Here is a 15,752-nt window from a genome sequence, read left to right as displayed (position 1 = left end):
GTGGTTACTGTTCATGCCTTGCTTCCTGGCAGTCACCACCTCAAACATAGACAAACTGTCAAGATCTGGAATAAAGTTGCTGGTGACTAAGACATTGCCTTCCGTGTCATTAATTTGTCTCTTCTGGGAAGCTGTGCTATTGGCCTCTCAGCCGGTCTTGCTTTTTCCTATACGTAGATTTACCAGTCATTGTTTTGCAAAAGATATATATTAAAAGATATATATCAAACCCAGAGTTTAATATAACAACTGAAACCATCAGTCTCTTGTAGTTACTTTGTTAAGTGTGGTTTTCGTTGTACAAATTTGGACCTGTGACACTAACGGACTGCATACTACTTAATTGGTGGTGCTCTGGACATTGAATATATATCTTCTGTATATCAGGGAGTTGTTTCTTATATACTGTACACCATCTGAGTGACATTGTGTTATCTTTCCATTGAGTACACTTTACTGTTTGTTGGACTAATTCTTTTCCTGATTATTATGTATGTACTAGCATTTATTACACGCCACTGTCACCTTCACATTTTTGTAGTAATCCTTTTACAAAAGCAGTATTTCTTTAAGAATAAGTGGCCTCTACAGAGTTGAGTCTGGTAGCTTACCTGCTGTTCGGTCATTCTGGCATAAACACCTGGGCACTTCATGATGCATGCGTCAAACCACTGCCTCTCAACTAAATGATTTTGGAGCTAACCGCAGTAATCCTTTGCCGCTGAGCCTTACTCTCTAAACACCGCGCATCAATTTCCTGCAGGACCTCTGTTGAGTCTTTCAGAAAACACCTGCACACTACTACATTAGTGGCTCGTGACGAATACCTATAGGTTTTGTACTTGACACACAAGTCCCTCATGTTAAACTCTAGAACCGCATCAGGAGGCTAAGGTGCATTCATAAAGAACCATCAAAATAAACACATTTATTTCTAGCACCATGACACACCAATGCACTCCAAGTTTTGGTAAGCCACATTAGGTTAGCACATGGGTTCTTCAATAGCCATATCTACCACATAGCTTGTATTAATCATTACAATCAAATGATGGGCTTATGTTGCAAGGCATCAATTCGCTTACAGAACAATATCATTATGAGCCAATATACTGCTCTAAACATATGTAAAGGATAACGTTTTATCAGAACATACTTAGCTTTATGAGGGTCTTCCACTTCCAAGTCCCAAACATAGAGTTTCCCAACTTGATTTCCCAGCGCCAACATCTTTGAAAGAAAGAAAAATGTTTAAAGACTTTTTTTAAACCACAATGGCAGTCTATTAATCAATGTACTAGATTTACAGATCTGGGAATTTGGTATAAGGTTTTTACACCAGAAAGGACATAAGATTGTTCGATATTTTCTATCACTGGTGGTGTAAGATTATAATTGTTGTAAGGTTTGTCTTCAAGTTGGATAAGAAAAGTATATGTGCTGCAATCTAGGGGACACTTCTCAGATTGACAAGCAATAATTCAAAGGTTCCAATTTAAGTCACATTTAAAGGCCCAAGCAATACGCAAAATGCACTAGCATTGGAGGTAAATTAAAAGACTTGCCCTCAACTGTACTGTATGATAAATTGGACCACCACTTCAAATGTTAAACAGCTACCTACAATTCATTATCACTAAACCTGCCACCAAAACGAATATCCAGGGACATGTATAGCTCCAGGAGGAGGACCGCGAAGTCCCCCTCCTTGCTTAAATTTTCCAGCAGGGAGATGCAGTCCCCGGGGGCACGTCCACACACCCCCTGCATTATTTACACAACGCCCGGGGGAGGTGGCGGCCCCCAGGACTTAGGGTTCCAAGAGCCCCCTGCAAATATAAAAATATAAGCCCTAGGGAGGTAGTGGTCCCTGGGGCAGCGGGGAGGACATATGGGACTCTCCTGCATTTACCTGAAATTAAGCCCCCGGGAAGGCGGTGGTCCCAGGGGCGTTAGTAAGCCCCAGGAAGAGAGGGGGGTGACTTTTTGTATTCCGAAAATGTCCTTGGGACCTGGCCCACCCATTGGCTAGTTAATAACTTAGCACTAGGAGATTGCACTTCTTCTGGAAAAAAAAATAATGCTGTTGTGGCCCCGAGGTGGTCCTGTGGGATCTCTGTACCCCCCCCCCCCCCCACCCCCACCCTCCTCCCCTTTTTCTCGGTCTACACTTTACCAATCACTCCGGAATTTTCAAGACCGCAGCTAAAGGAGTAGCAAACTAGTTTGGAAAATAGCGAGGATTTGTCAAACGGCGCCAAAGTTATTGGCAAATAAAACGCTCTTCCTATGGAAAGTAGGTCCCAACTATAACTACCTAGTAGCGACTGCTAATGGCTTATGACAAGTTATAAAAAAACTTCGGGATTAAGGCCACACTGCACATTACATCTTCCTTTACCCCACCTCTGGAGATGAACTAACTCCCAGTCTAAGCCCGACCCAAGTTTATGGAAAAAGGTTCCATTTCTGTTATCAGTGTCCAGCTCACTCGAGTATGCCCTTAAAGGTCCCAGTATATACTTGGAATGGCTAGCACAGGCTGAAGAAAACATAGTTTACCAGTCAGTGTAGTTTAGCAGCTTGAAGAATTTTTGGTTTCACATTCTTTGCATTAGTCCGCCATTCAAAGGTTGGGTCCGGAATTGTTTTCTTCCTACTATTTCTAGGTCGAGCTAAGGCACGCTTGCGCTGTCGCTTAGCAACCTGTAGTAACTGCTTTGTGGAATTCTAACTCCACCCATTGCTTGCCTTTGGTTTGTCTATGTCAGTGTCCTTTAAAAATCCTTCCTTGGTTGTGGTCAGTCTTGCCTCTTTGTCCCTCTTTTTTCTCTTCAGTTCCTCCCATGCAGCAGGGACTAAGTACTGTCATTATGCTACAGTTCATCTGTTCTGTGTGGGACTATCTTATTCTTGGTTTCCTGTTCGGTTACTGGTTGCCTGTGTTCAACTTCAGCACCATAGCCGATTGCATTTAAATATAGCTATTCTCCCTTCTTCCTCCTCTAAATTCCAAACTTATATTAATGCAACCTCTTGTGCAGTGCCTCTTGCTTCATTGCTTATATATTTATAGGCTTTTAGCAATTCGATATCGATCGTCTGTTGGGCAATTTTTTAGTTGGATGTTTGTTCGATTTTGGGCTTTGTTTCAAGGAGGATTGGGCTTGTATTTTTTTGTGTGACAGAAGGTTTTGAAACTTTACAAATATTTTCCTATTAGCTCTGGCAGTGTACAATGCTGTACTTAGAGCAGAGCCCGTCGACCTGTAGACAGAAGTGTAGACAGAAGTAGAGTGAGTTTACATGTAATAATTACTACAATAGCTCCTTTTAAGGCCATTGCTTTAATTAAGAATTGTCATGTGTCTACATTATTTTTTGGGAATGCACAGTATTACAGAGCCGGAGACTCGAACCTGGTGTCCCCAGCTCCAAAGTCGGCAGCTCTCGAAATTACACCACATCCCCAGCCCTGCCAAATGCCACACAGAGCGGGTTAGTACAACGCTTTGAGTGTTTCCACGCATCGCTGCACTAAAATTGTCGCACATTATGGCTCCTCTGTCTACAGGTCAAAACAGAGGCTTTCCTCAGTTCAAAAGCCACAGCTAAAAACTCAAAGTAGCTGCCGGATAAAGAGAAGGACTACCAAAGTGTCCCACGGACTTCTGAAGGCAGCAACGAGACACTCATAAGACTGATAAAACAATTTCTTGATGCAAATTAACCCAATCTGCAATCCGACACAAAAGTGCATCAGGGTGAAGAGCAATCAGGAAGGTTATAAAATGTATCACCCATGGTCTTGGATCGACTTGTGGGACCATTAGTCTGAGATAAACTGTCATGGTAGAACAGAACATGTCTGGTGAACTACCACCAGCCTCTCCATGGTTCACCTGTTACGCCCAAATAGTCCACAAGTTGGATCTCATTGTTGAAAAACCTCACTTCCATGTTAGCCTGATGCTTATTTATTCACAGACCAGCACTTCAGTGAATCTAGCCTGCAACGTGAAAATTTCCAGTCATCGACCTAGATTCCATTGCTTGTCCTAGGAGTGACAGTGACACTATTCACTTAGTTGTCACTGAGGTAGCCCCTTGGAACGGAGGAGTATTTGTCAAAGGGCACAAGGAGCAAGGTAAACAAGCAATCGTCCTAAAATGCAGATATATTCTCCATTTGGAGAAAGGTTAGTCTTAATCTAGCAAAAGTGCCAACTGGGAGGAAAGTCAACAGACAGCTTAAATGTACTTCAAGTACATATGAGACAATTACAACAAGCAGGACTGCAGAGTTCATACACATTAGGGGTCCTTTATCCCATAAGAGAAACATCAAAGATAAGTGGAATCCAGAGGGGTCCTCAAAAGAAAAACATGCTTTCTTTTTGTCCAGCTTATTTAACAGGTAAGGCACTCAGATGCTGAAGACAATATGACAAGAGTACTCAACCTGCTCCAAGGTACATAGTCGCTGATAACTCAATAGCAGAGGCTACATGTACAGAAAATAATTAAGTAGCATAAAAATACTTCTAGGTCCAGAAGGCACTTCATTTTCATGACATGGCCAGATTTTTAAGAAATGATTTGATAGCAAGAGAATCACTTGGATTGTACAGTGCTGAAGGCAGCTCAGATATGCAGCCACCTTTTGCGTACCTAATATTTTAGTGCATTAGAAACCTCATACTACAGAGAGCTTCAATGGCCATTGCACAATAAGCTTTGAAAGAAATGCACCTCAGGAAGAATTAGATATATTGAGCATACTAAGTGCATTAATTACTTTGGAGCACATTTCATTCATTCATTCATTAATAACTGATCTTAAACAGGAAAATGAAAACCACTGCTTTTACGAATTCAAATACAAATGATTAAAATGGTGATGGAAAGAAGCACACGTTACGCTCTCTATCTGCATTACCACAGACTGAATTATAGTTAGATTGCTGGTGGATTCTAAATCACAAAGTCAACAAAAACAGCATCTCACCTTTTGCCAGAAATCCATTGAAAACCTCATATACCAAATATCACATTGACTGTAGTCAAATCGTCCAAGGATGGTCACATTTGACTCGCTGGATCTGATATTATCAATGTCATCGTCCATTTTTCCTGGCTTCCAGCACACAATGGCATTTTCACAAGACTGCAGAGGAAGCACAAGAAGAAACACTGCTTTTTACATACGTTTGAGCTGTACAACAATAGTGCTCCATTTGTAACTATAGGTTTTGAAAAGAGGTTGGTATGATTTACCAACAGCTTTTCAAAGGGTCTCAATGAAAATCACTGACATTTTCTGAAACATTTGACTATGATACATATACATGCATTTTTTTTATTAAGTCAAAATATAAAGCCATTTGCATTTTTGCATTTAGTGAACTACTATTTTTTCATCTTTAGGTGTATTTGTAAAATGTAGGCGAGATGAATCATAGGGTACAAATATTTTTTGTAAGTGTTCCATCTAAAACTCGTTTTAAGGCAATTCAGGACAGTGCAATCAATCGATAAAATATAAAAGAAAATTAAAATAGTTTCTTTCCTTGGCCATATACGGTACTTAAAGCGAAAGAGAAAATTAAAGGAGTACTTAAAATATGTCTTTATTTAATTTCACAACAGGAAAATAGTTTGCAGATGGCTCAGATTTCTGTAAGCAAAGGTGTTAAAGGCGGATAAGAACACCACCTGAGGATCAGCTTCCTATTCCATCTCCTGACATATACGAATACTAAGGTCATTGTTGCACCATTTTGTTGCTTAGTGGTCCTAAATAATAGCATCTAATTTACAGAGAATGCAACTCAATTTGGTTAGTGCCATGAACAAAGAGCCAGTCTAAAACCATTAGCTGTTTCACACAGTCTGGGGGGGCATGTGTTCCCAGACAGTGGGCCGCTGATCTGCCAGCTCAAACTGTTCCTATCAAAGTAAATGTCAGATGGATTTGCATGGGGTTGATTCTTAGTCTCAGTGTGCAGAACAAAATGTTGGACTGAATACAGCAGGAAGGATTGCCAGTGGCTAAGACATTTGAACGTATTTCACCCATCACCTTTTTCTTTGAAAGGGGAGCATTATACCTTCCTTTATCTTCGTTCCAGATAAAAGGATTCCTTTTTGTGGATATTGCAATATCCAAGCAGTAATCATTTTCTGAAGATCATATTTAGAAAGAGTCTCTTTCATGAGGTCTCAAGTTTTATTCTAGCACATTTTTTGTTTCCAACATGGAAGTACAGGAGTAGAACCTGTGGGTAGTGTTTCTACTCTGAACTTGTAGCTACAACCTCCTGAGGTCTACAAATTTAGTCCACTCCCAAAAGCAGGCTGGATGGGTTTGTTAAAGTAGGTGTCCTTAAGATAAAGAGCCATCATGAAGTAGCATAGACGTAGCAGACGGATGAATGACATCTTGCAGAGTGACCATGTAGAAATTTTCTGAGAGGATGTACTTGTTGAAGGGCCCTAGGTCGATTACTAGCTTTAGAGACACCGTTTTTGGTGATGAGAAAGTACAGGGAATACACCCCTTTGCCTCGAATTTGCAATAGTACTGGTTCTTGTGTATCTTTAAAAGATAAGCACCTGAGCCTCTTCCTGAAGAAGGCGCCGATGTTGCACGGGAAAGGTGTTTGGTGGGATTGCAGTTAGCTCCAGGCAGTCACCTTGTTTTATGATGGAGGACCTATTAGTCGGAGCAGATTCCCAGCGAGGGAGAAACTCCTGTAGTCATTCCGACAGGCGTAGTGTGATCAGGGTGAGTGGAAGGTAGTCACTGCTTGGAGAAAGCAGGTCCATTAGTCGAGCCTCTCAGTGATGGTTACCTCTGTAACCTCCTGTTGAAAACCCTCCAAGTTGACTGCTGGTGGTATTATTGTTGCTGCTTCTGGTAGGAGAGTCTGGAAAGTGGTTTTACTGCTCTCCCCTATGCTGTGACCTGTCTGTGGGGTGGATATTCGAAGGACACCAATCACCTTGGCTGTGTCAGTGTCCCTTTTCAGCTTTTCAAGCACCTAGCCTAACTGGGGTCCGAAGAGGTGTTCACCCTTTAGCGGTAGGTTCAGCAGATGCTGTTGGACCACTGGCTTAAAGCCAGAGGAACTGAGTTGGTCATGATGCCTGACCAGCATGCTGGTATTCACACCACTGGCCACAGTGTAAGCTGCGCCAAGAGCAAGAGCGCAGCCGATGGTGGCGTTTGAGATGGTTTTGCCTTCAGTAACCAGCTCTTACCCAGGAGGTCTATAGTGCTTAGGGAGGTGTTGGAGGAGTACCTCCATCTCATCCCAATGCACCCTGTTCTGTCTGATGAGAAAGATAACTGAATTAGCAATCAATCAGGGTGTGGCATATTGTACTGCCACCCTCATGGCCACTGATTCAATCCATTTACTCTCCTTGTCAGATGGTGGTGTCACTTGTAACCTCAGCCTTCACACATTTCCGCAGTGTGGACCACTATTGTGTGGGGATGTAGGGTGGGTCACTGGGTGAGGGTTTGTATGTGTCGATCCCAGGTATCAAGGCCATGACCGGCTCTTGGAAGGTCTCAGATGCTGTCTTGAGCATCCCCTTTAGTATGGGGAGTAACTGGAGGATGAGTTGGGTTTCTGAAAGTGTTTCAACAAGGAAGTCATAGTCTTGCAGACTTGAATATTCACTTTATGAAAAGTAGCCGATCTGTGCATAGCCTGGTGGTACAAGGTGGTTTCAACAGGTGAGGACGTTTTCGCCAGGTAGAGCTAAGGGTTTTTACCAGGAGAATCGATATCAGTAGACCCACAAGTCGTCGCTGTGTTCAGCATCATAGGGGGCACGGAGTACATGAGGCATAGGTACAATGAGCTGCCTTCCCCATAGGAAGAATGTTGTGACCCCTCCGCTGAAGGTGGAGGACATGGTATGTATGGTAGAGGGAGTGATGTATGAGAGTGAGGAGGAGGTAGAGCGGAGGGAGTGGCCTAGTCCCCCTGTCCATATATTTTTTTATGCCATGGAGGTGGGGTTTGGCAAACTCATTCAGGTCTAATGTAGGATTCTTTACGAGTGTGGTAATTGACAATGGTTGAGTAGGAGGATGACAGCGTCCAAAGCAAGAGCTTTGATGAAGGACGAAGGTATGACATCATCCTCATAAAAGGAGGCTTTGAGGGTGTTAAGTAAGTTGGTGGGATCTATGACAGATAGAGCTGCTACAAGTCCTCGCCAGAGCCTTGAAGAAGACTCCTCTAAAAACCCTTATATGAGGAGCATCAGCAACACGTTTGTACACAATACTATATGTTCCCTCATCATAACTTCCAAATCCCACCCACTTCATTGCCTAATCAGTGTCCCACATATGTGAGCCTTTTCAGTGATCATTCTCCTCACAGCCCACACCTCCTTCTCCACCCAGTCTCTGTCTCTTTCCCACTAACGAACAAGTTACTTACCTTCGGTAACGATATATCTGTAAGAAACATTAGTTAGTGTTAGATTCCTTACCTTAGAATATCCCCAGGCGTCAGTCTGGATCCGGAAACTTTTGCGTAGCAGTACCCCTGCGCGTCGGTAGGCGTCGTCTGCAGGCGTCCCCTGCGGCTCCGCGTCCGTCGTCGGCGTCGTGCGCCGTGATGACGTCGCTGGAGTACATAGACGCCGCCTCCGCGCGCTGACGTCAGTTCTTTGCACACAGCTTTTCCGCGCCAGGAGACGCAGAGCCATGAGAGAACCAACACTGGTGCCATGTACAAACTAGGGCCCTGAAAGGGATGACCTTAACCCTAGGTATCAGTTCGCAGAACGGGGAGGATGGGTGGGTTCGGTAAGGAATCTAACACTAACTAATGTTTCTTACAGATATATCGTTACCGAAGGTAAGTAACTTGTTCATCTGAAAGAAACACGTTAGTGTTAGATTCCTTACCTTAGAATACATACCCCAGCAATACCAACCCCGGTGGTGGGTCTGCGAACCAATACAAAACTACACCAGAAAGTCCTGGAGGACAGAACGGCCAAAGAAGCCATCCCTCCGGACTTGACTGTCCAGGCAGTAGTGCCTCGCAAAGGTGTGCAGCGAGGCCCACGTAGCCGCCTGGCAAATGTCCTGCAAGGGGACTCCCCGGCCCAGGGCAGTAGTAGCCGCCGTGGCCCGAGTGGAATGGGCCCTCAGCCCAACAGGAGGCTCCTTCCGAGCCAAAGAGTAGCACGCTTTGATGCAGAGGACGACCCATCGAGAGATGGTTCGTTTACAAACCGCCCGTCCCTTCTTCGCACCCACGTAGCCAACAAACAGTTGGTCATCCACCCGGAACTGGCGTGTGCGATCCATGTAAAATGAAAGCGCACGTTTTGGGTCCAGACGATGGAGCCGCTCTTCATCCTTTGAAGGATGCGGAGGCGGGAAGAAGGAAGGGAGGGTGATGGACTGCCCGATGTGAAAGGCCGAAACAACCTTGGGCAGGAAAGAAGGTCTAGTCCTCAGAACCACCTTGTCAGGATGAATGGACAGGAAAGGAGGTTGGACAGAAAGAGCCTGGAGCTCACTCACCCTCCTGGCAGAGGTGATGGCAACCAGGAAAGCCGTCTTTAAAGTCAGGAGACGGAGAGGGCAAGAATGAAGGGGCTCAAAGGGAGCGCACATCAGGAAAGTTAGAACCAGGTTCAAATCCCACTGAGGCATCACAAACGGAACAGGTGGAAACATGTGAGTGATGCCTTTCAAGAATCGAGTTACAATCGGGGATTTGAACAAAGAAGGTTGATCAGGAAGCCTCAAAAAGGCTGAAAGGGCAGAAAGGTAGCCCTTGATAGTGCCCAGAGCAGAGCCCTGCTGGGCAAGAGAAAGAAGAAACAGAAGAACCTCCGAAAGAGGGGCAGAAAGAGGATCCACAGCCTTTGCTGTGCACCATGCCACAAATCTGTTCCACCGACAGGCGTATACCGACTTAGTGGAGGGACGCCTGGCTGCCAGAATAACATCACAGACTTCAGGAGGCAAGTCAAATGGCCTCAACTGCCGCCGCTCAATCTCCAAGCATGGAGGTGGAGACTGGACAGGTTCGGGTGGAGGACCGTCCCCTGCTGCTGCGACAGAAGGTCCTCCTGAAGGGGCAGGCGGATCGGGGGACCGACTGACATGCTGAGTAGCTCGGGATACCAGTACCTTCGAGCCCAGTCCGGAGCCACAAGGATAACTTGGGCCCGGTCGCGCCTGATCTTCTTCAGCACTCTGGGCAGAAGTGGTATAGGCGGAAAGGCGTATAACAGACCGCAACTCCACTCGCGCCGAAAGGCGTCGCCGTGCGAGTGCCGTCTTGGAAACTCCAACGCGCAGAACTGATGACATTGCGCGTTCTCTTCTGTGGCGAATAGATCTAACCAAGGCTCTCCCCACTGCAGAAAGATGCCTTGCGCCACGTCCGAGTTCAGACGCCATTCGTGATCCATCGAGCACCGACGGCTGAGTTCGTCCGCCCTGGCGTTCAGAGAACCTGCCAGGTGTTGAACCGTCAGAGTCACGCCCTGACGTTCCAGCCATTGCCAGAGGCGCAGAGCCTCCTGGCAAAGGGTCCACGACCCCACACCGCCCTGTTTGTTGCAGTACCACATGGCGGTGGTGTTGTCGGTGAACACCTGCACTACACTCCCGTTGACAAAGGGGAGGAATGCCTTCAGTGCCAGACGAATCGCCCGTAGCTCCAACAGATTGATATGGAGCCGGGACTCCGCCGGAGACCAGATGCCCCTGATCTCTGCCTCTCCCAAGTGGCCACCCCAGCCCTGGAGGGACGCGTCCGTCACGACAACGTGCTCCGGTTGGGGAAGGGAGAGGGACTTGCCCCTGACCCAATCGCGGTCCGTAAGCCACCACTGCAGTTGTCTCGCAGTGCCCTCCGAGATCAAGACGTGGTCGGACAAGTTGCCCTGATGCTGGGCCCACTGAAACTTCAGGTCCCACTGCAGAGCCCGCATCCGCCACCTGGCGTGATGCACCAGAAGGATGCAGGAAGCCATCAGTCCCAGCAGCCGCAGCGTCAACCTGACCGAGACTCGGGATAGCGGCTGAAAGATGGGAATCAAAGCCTGAATATCCCGAACCCGCCGTTCCGGAGGATAAACCCGAAACTGCGCCGAGTCCAGAACCGCTCCGATGAAAAGGAGCTTTTGAGAGGGACACAGGTGTGATTTCGGCACGTTGATGGAGAACCCCAGGCCGTGCAAGAGGTCTGCCGTCATCTGAAGGTGGTGGACGACTGTCTGGGGCGAGCCCGCCTTCAACAACCAGTCGTCTAGGTAGGGGAAGACTGAAACCCCTAACCTGCGCAGATGGGCTGCGACCACCGCCATCACCTTTGTGAACACCCGTGGGGCGCTGGTAAGGCCGAAGGGGAGCACGATAAACTGAAAGTGCTCCTGGCCTACCGTGAACCGCAGGTAACGCCGGTGGGCCGGCAGGACGGGGATGTGAAAATAGGCGTCCTGCAAGTCCAACGCTACCATCCAGTCTTGCGGGTCTAGAGCAGCCAAGACCTGAGCGAACGTCAACATCTTGAACTTCTCCTTCCGGAGGAAGCCGTTGACGTTCCTTAGATCCAAGATAGGACGTAGGCCCCCCTTGTCCTTCTTGGGCACCAGAAAGTAGTGGGAATAACAACCACGCCCTACTTCTGGCCCAGGAACGCGCTCGATGGCCCCCTTGGCCAAGAGGGCCGTAACTTCCTCCTGCAGAAGTGTCAAGTGGTCCCCCGACACACGGTGGTTCTGCGGTGGCATGGCTGGAGGAGAGGTCTCGAAGGGGAGGGAGTAGCCCCTTCGGACAATTTGCAGCACCCACCTGTCCGAAGTGATCGTGCGCCAGTGAGCGTGGTGATGGCGAACCCTGCCACCCACTGGCGTCACATGGGGCCGAAAGCACGGACTAGGAGGATTTTGGGGTAGATGCTGCGGGGGAAGGTGTGGTCTGACCCCGCCTTTGTCCCCGACCGCCACCACGGCGGTTTCCACGGCCGCCACCGCGTTGGAAGGATTGTTGCGGCGCGTGGCTGGCAGCACGTGTGGGGGCGCCCCTTCCTTGGCCACGAAAGGGACGAAACGAACCCGGTTGCTGACGCTGGGTCGAGAGACCCAAGGACTTGGCCGTGACCCTGGAGTCCTTGAAGCGTTCCAGCGCGTGGTCCGCTTTGTCACCGAACAGGTGACAGCCATCAAACGGCATGTCCATCAGGGTATTTTGGACATCAGCCGAAAAATTGGCGGATCTCAGCCAGGCGTGACGGCGAATCGCCACCGTCGTAGACATAGCCCTGCCCAGCGAGTCGGTCGTATCAAGACCACACCGAATGGAATATTTCGCTGCATCCCGGCCCTCAGCTACAGCTTGACCGAGCTTTGCCCGCACCTCCATGGGGCATTCTGGCAGCAGCTCCGCGACCGTATCCCACACAGAGTGGGTGTAGCGGCCCAAGAGGCAGGCGGTGTTGCAAGACCGCAGGCCCAAACTAATGGACGAGAAGACCTTCTTTCCAAACTGGTCATACCTCTTGGATTCCCGGTCGGGCGGGGCCGACGGGAATGCGGACTGGGAGGTCGAGGCCTGGATCACCAGACTCTCAGGAGTGGGGTGGGTAGACAGGTACTTGGGGTCGTCCGGACAAGGACGGTGGCGCCTGGCCACGTTCCGATCAACAGGCGCACCTGAAGCGGGCCTGGACCACGTGCCCAACAGAACGTCAGACAAGGCTTCATTAAACGGCAGCAGAGGCTCCAAAGGGCATGACTGCGGCTTGAAGACCTCGGTGAGGATGTTAGGCCTCACGGCCGCGACGGGGAGCTCAAGGTTTAAGGCCTTGGCAGCCCTCATCAGCACCACAGAATAGGCAGCTCCCTCCACCGATGCCACGGTTGGAGGAGAGATCAAACCAGGGTTAGGGGAGTCGTCCAAACCACTGGCATCCCCCAAGTCACCCGTCCAGTCCGGGTCATACTGGCACTCGCGAGCCAGAGGGTCCTCGGACCCCTCCCAACCTTCACCGTACTCCTCATCCTCTCCGTATTCGGAGTCAATGATGAAGACCGGCTCCTCGGGGTTCATGGGCCCCATCGGCGCCGGGACCGGCGTCGTGCGACGCCCATCCGGCGCCGCGTCCGGCGTCGGAGAAGGTAAGGGGACGGCGCCGCCCGGAGCCGGCGCCGGAACCCCACCGCCGGCCGGAACCGGCAGTGGAGAACCGGCGCCGCGCGGGGACGGCGCCGGGGGTAACCCCGATGGCAACGGCGCCGGGGAGGCCGGAAGACCAGCCGGCGCCGATCCCGAAGGCCCCTGCGGCGCCGGGGTCGGAGCCGTCGGCGACGCCGGGCCCGGAGCACCCGACGGCGCCGAGGCAGGGACACCCGAACCGCCAGGGCCCCCAGACGGTAGCACTGGGCCCGAAGGCGCCGTAGGCCCCGTCGGAGAAGCGAGCGCCCTCATGGCCATGAGGAACGCCTCGATCTCCTCAGGCGTCGCGCCATGCCCAGGGACCGGAGGGTATGAGGCAGGCCGCGCCGGCGACTCTCGCGGAGCCGCGGGGTTGGGGTCACCCGAGCCCCCGGCCGCATCGCGCGAGCGTCGGGGGGAGTCGGGGGTACGATGACGACGCCCCGACTTCTTGTGCTTCCTACCTGACGAGCCTGACGAGTGGTGTCGACTTCCGGAGCGCCCAGCGCGGCTCCGCGACCGCTCCCTCGAACGCTCCCCCGACCTCCGGCCGGACCGGGACCGCTCCCGGTCCCGACGTGGGGCCGACACCCGGAGCTCCAGCAGCTTGCGGGACCGCTCCCGCCTAGCCTTGTTGGTAAGGGCCCGGCAGTCGAGGCACGATTCCACGTCGTGGTCGGGGCCCAGACACCGGAGGCAGAGGCGGTGATGGTCTGTGACCGACATCGTGCGCTCACAGTCATCGCAATTCTTAAATCCAGGCATCCTATCAGGCACAATAGAGAAAAAAGTCGAAAAACTTGGTCAAAGACCGGAGTACTGCTCTTCCAGATCTGCGTCCACTGGCGCGGAAAAAAGAAGAACTGACGTCAGCGCGCGGAGGCGGCGTCTATGTACTCCAGCGACGTCATCACGGCGCACGACGCCGACGACGGACGCGGAGCCGCAGGGGACGCCTGCAGACGACGCCTACCGACGCGCAGGGGTACTGCTACGCAAAAGTTTCCGGATCCAGACTGACGCCTGGGGATATTCTAAGGTAAGGAATCTAACACTAACGTGTTTCTTTCAGATCTATGGAATGCATCTGTACTTGGTCAGCATTCAACGAACAGGATGACCTCTAGGAATGATTGTAAATCAAGATAATGCCTTGGGCTCACATGGTGGAATTGTCTTAACCACTGAACAAAAACTATTGAAAAAAGAAAAAGTTGAAAACGCACATTTTTTCCAGATGATGAATGGGCTACGGAGAAACAAGCAGATGAATTAGGCACTCTACAGTTTTTGATTTGGATGTTAGCCCTTTTGTTTGCCTTTAGCCCACCATTGGTGGTCTCAACACTTCTGCAAGCCCAACGTCAGTGTCCGGTCAACCTATAGCAGGCAAGTTTGCTCTATTCACTGTCCAATGGCACCAAAAGACTTAAAGCTATATTAAGAACACATTTTCCATTAGACAGAATCGGTAAAACCTGAACACACACACACGACACACGACACACACGACACACACGACACACGACACAGTCGAATTTGGGTTACAAACCAAATTTTGGGTTTAAGAGGTGAAGACAATTGTTAAAGCTGTAAAACCTTGATTAGACATAATGTGGCTCACCTCCACTCATCTGTTATCAACCGAGAGCCCTGTAGGAAACCATGGCAGAATGCCCCAGAACAGTGGTTCCCAAACTGTGGTCCGCAGACCCCCAGGGGGTCAGTAACACTTTACCATTACCGTCCCATCTCGCTCCTTCCTTTTCCGGCCAGAGTCATCGAGAAGACCGCCAACAAACAGCTTGCCGCCTTCCTCGAGACAAACGGATCCCTCGACCTCACGCAGTTCGGGTTTCGGGCCAACCACAGCACCGAGACCGCCCTAATCGCAGCCACCGACGACATCAGAACCCCGATCGACAACACGGAAACAGTGGCCCTCATCCTCCTGGACCTCTCTGCGGCGTTCGACACTGTGCCACCGCACCCTAGTGAAGCGCCTCAGCAACATCGGAATCCGAGAGAACGCTGGAGTGGATCATCTCGTTCCTCACCGGAAGAACCCATAGAGTCCGCCTCCCTCCGTTCAGATCAGAGGCCACCGAAGTCATCTGCAGCGTACCACAAGGATCTTCACTCAGTCCAACCCTCTTCAACGTCTACATGAGCCCCCTCGCAGCCATCGCACGCCAACACAACCTCAACATCATCTCCTACACAGACGACACCCAGGTGATCCTCTCCCTCACCAACGACCCCACCACCGCCAGAGCCAACCTACACGAAGGGATGAAAAACGTCGCCGACTGGATGAGGAACAGCCGCCTTAAACTGAACTCAGACAAGACGGAAGTCCTCATCCTGGGATCATCACCCTCCGCCTGGGACGACTCCTGGTGGCCCCCGGCCCTGGGCACCGCTCCCAAACCAACGGACCACGCACGCAACCCGGGCTTCATCCTGGACTCATCCCTGTCAATGACCAGACAAGTCAACGCCGTCTCATCTTCGTGCTTAAACACCCTGCGCATGCTCC

The 15,752-nt window shown here is 50.0% G+C and overlaps 1 protein-coding gene across 2 annotated transcripts in view; it reads right to left on the bottom strand.

Annotated features, from left to right (window-relative positions):
• EED (embryonic ectoderm development) overlaps positions 1-15,752 on the bottom strand; it is a 119,938-nt gene that overhangs the window by 19,692 nt on the left and 84,494 nt on the right. For both annotated transcript variants that reach the window (XM_086933972.1, XM_086933973.1), the window contains exons 11-12: positions 5,009-5,167; positions 1,157-1,230 (exon numbers count right to left, since the gene is read on the bottom strand). In XM_086933972.1, the coding sequence (XP_086790098.1) occupies positions 1,157-1,230; positions 5,009-5,167 (233 nt within the window). The remainder of the gene's footprint in view (positions 1-1,156; positions 1,231-5,008; positions 5,168-15,752) is intronic.

This window comes from Lissotriton vulgaris, chromosome 8, assembly GCF_964263255.1.
Source record: "Lissotriton vulgaris chromosome 8, aLisVul1.2, whole genome shotgun sequence".
Taxonomy (NCBI): domain Eukaryota; kingdom Metazoa; phylum Chordata; class Amphibia; order Caudata; family Salamandridae; genus Lissotriton; species Lissotriton vulgaris.
The sequence above is the reverse complement of the archived record's forward strand: the minus strand, read 5'-3'. Positions and strand labels throughout refer to the sequence as shown.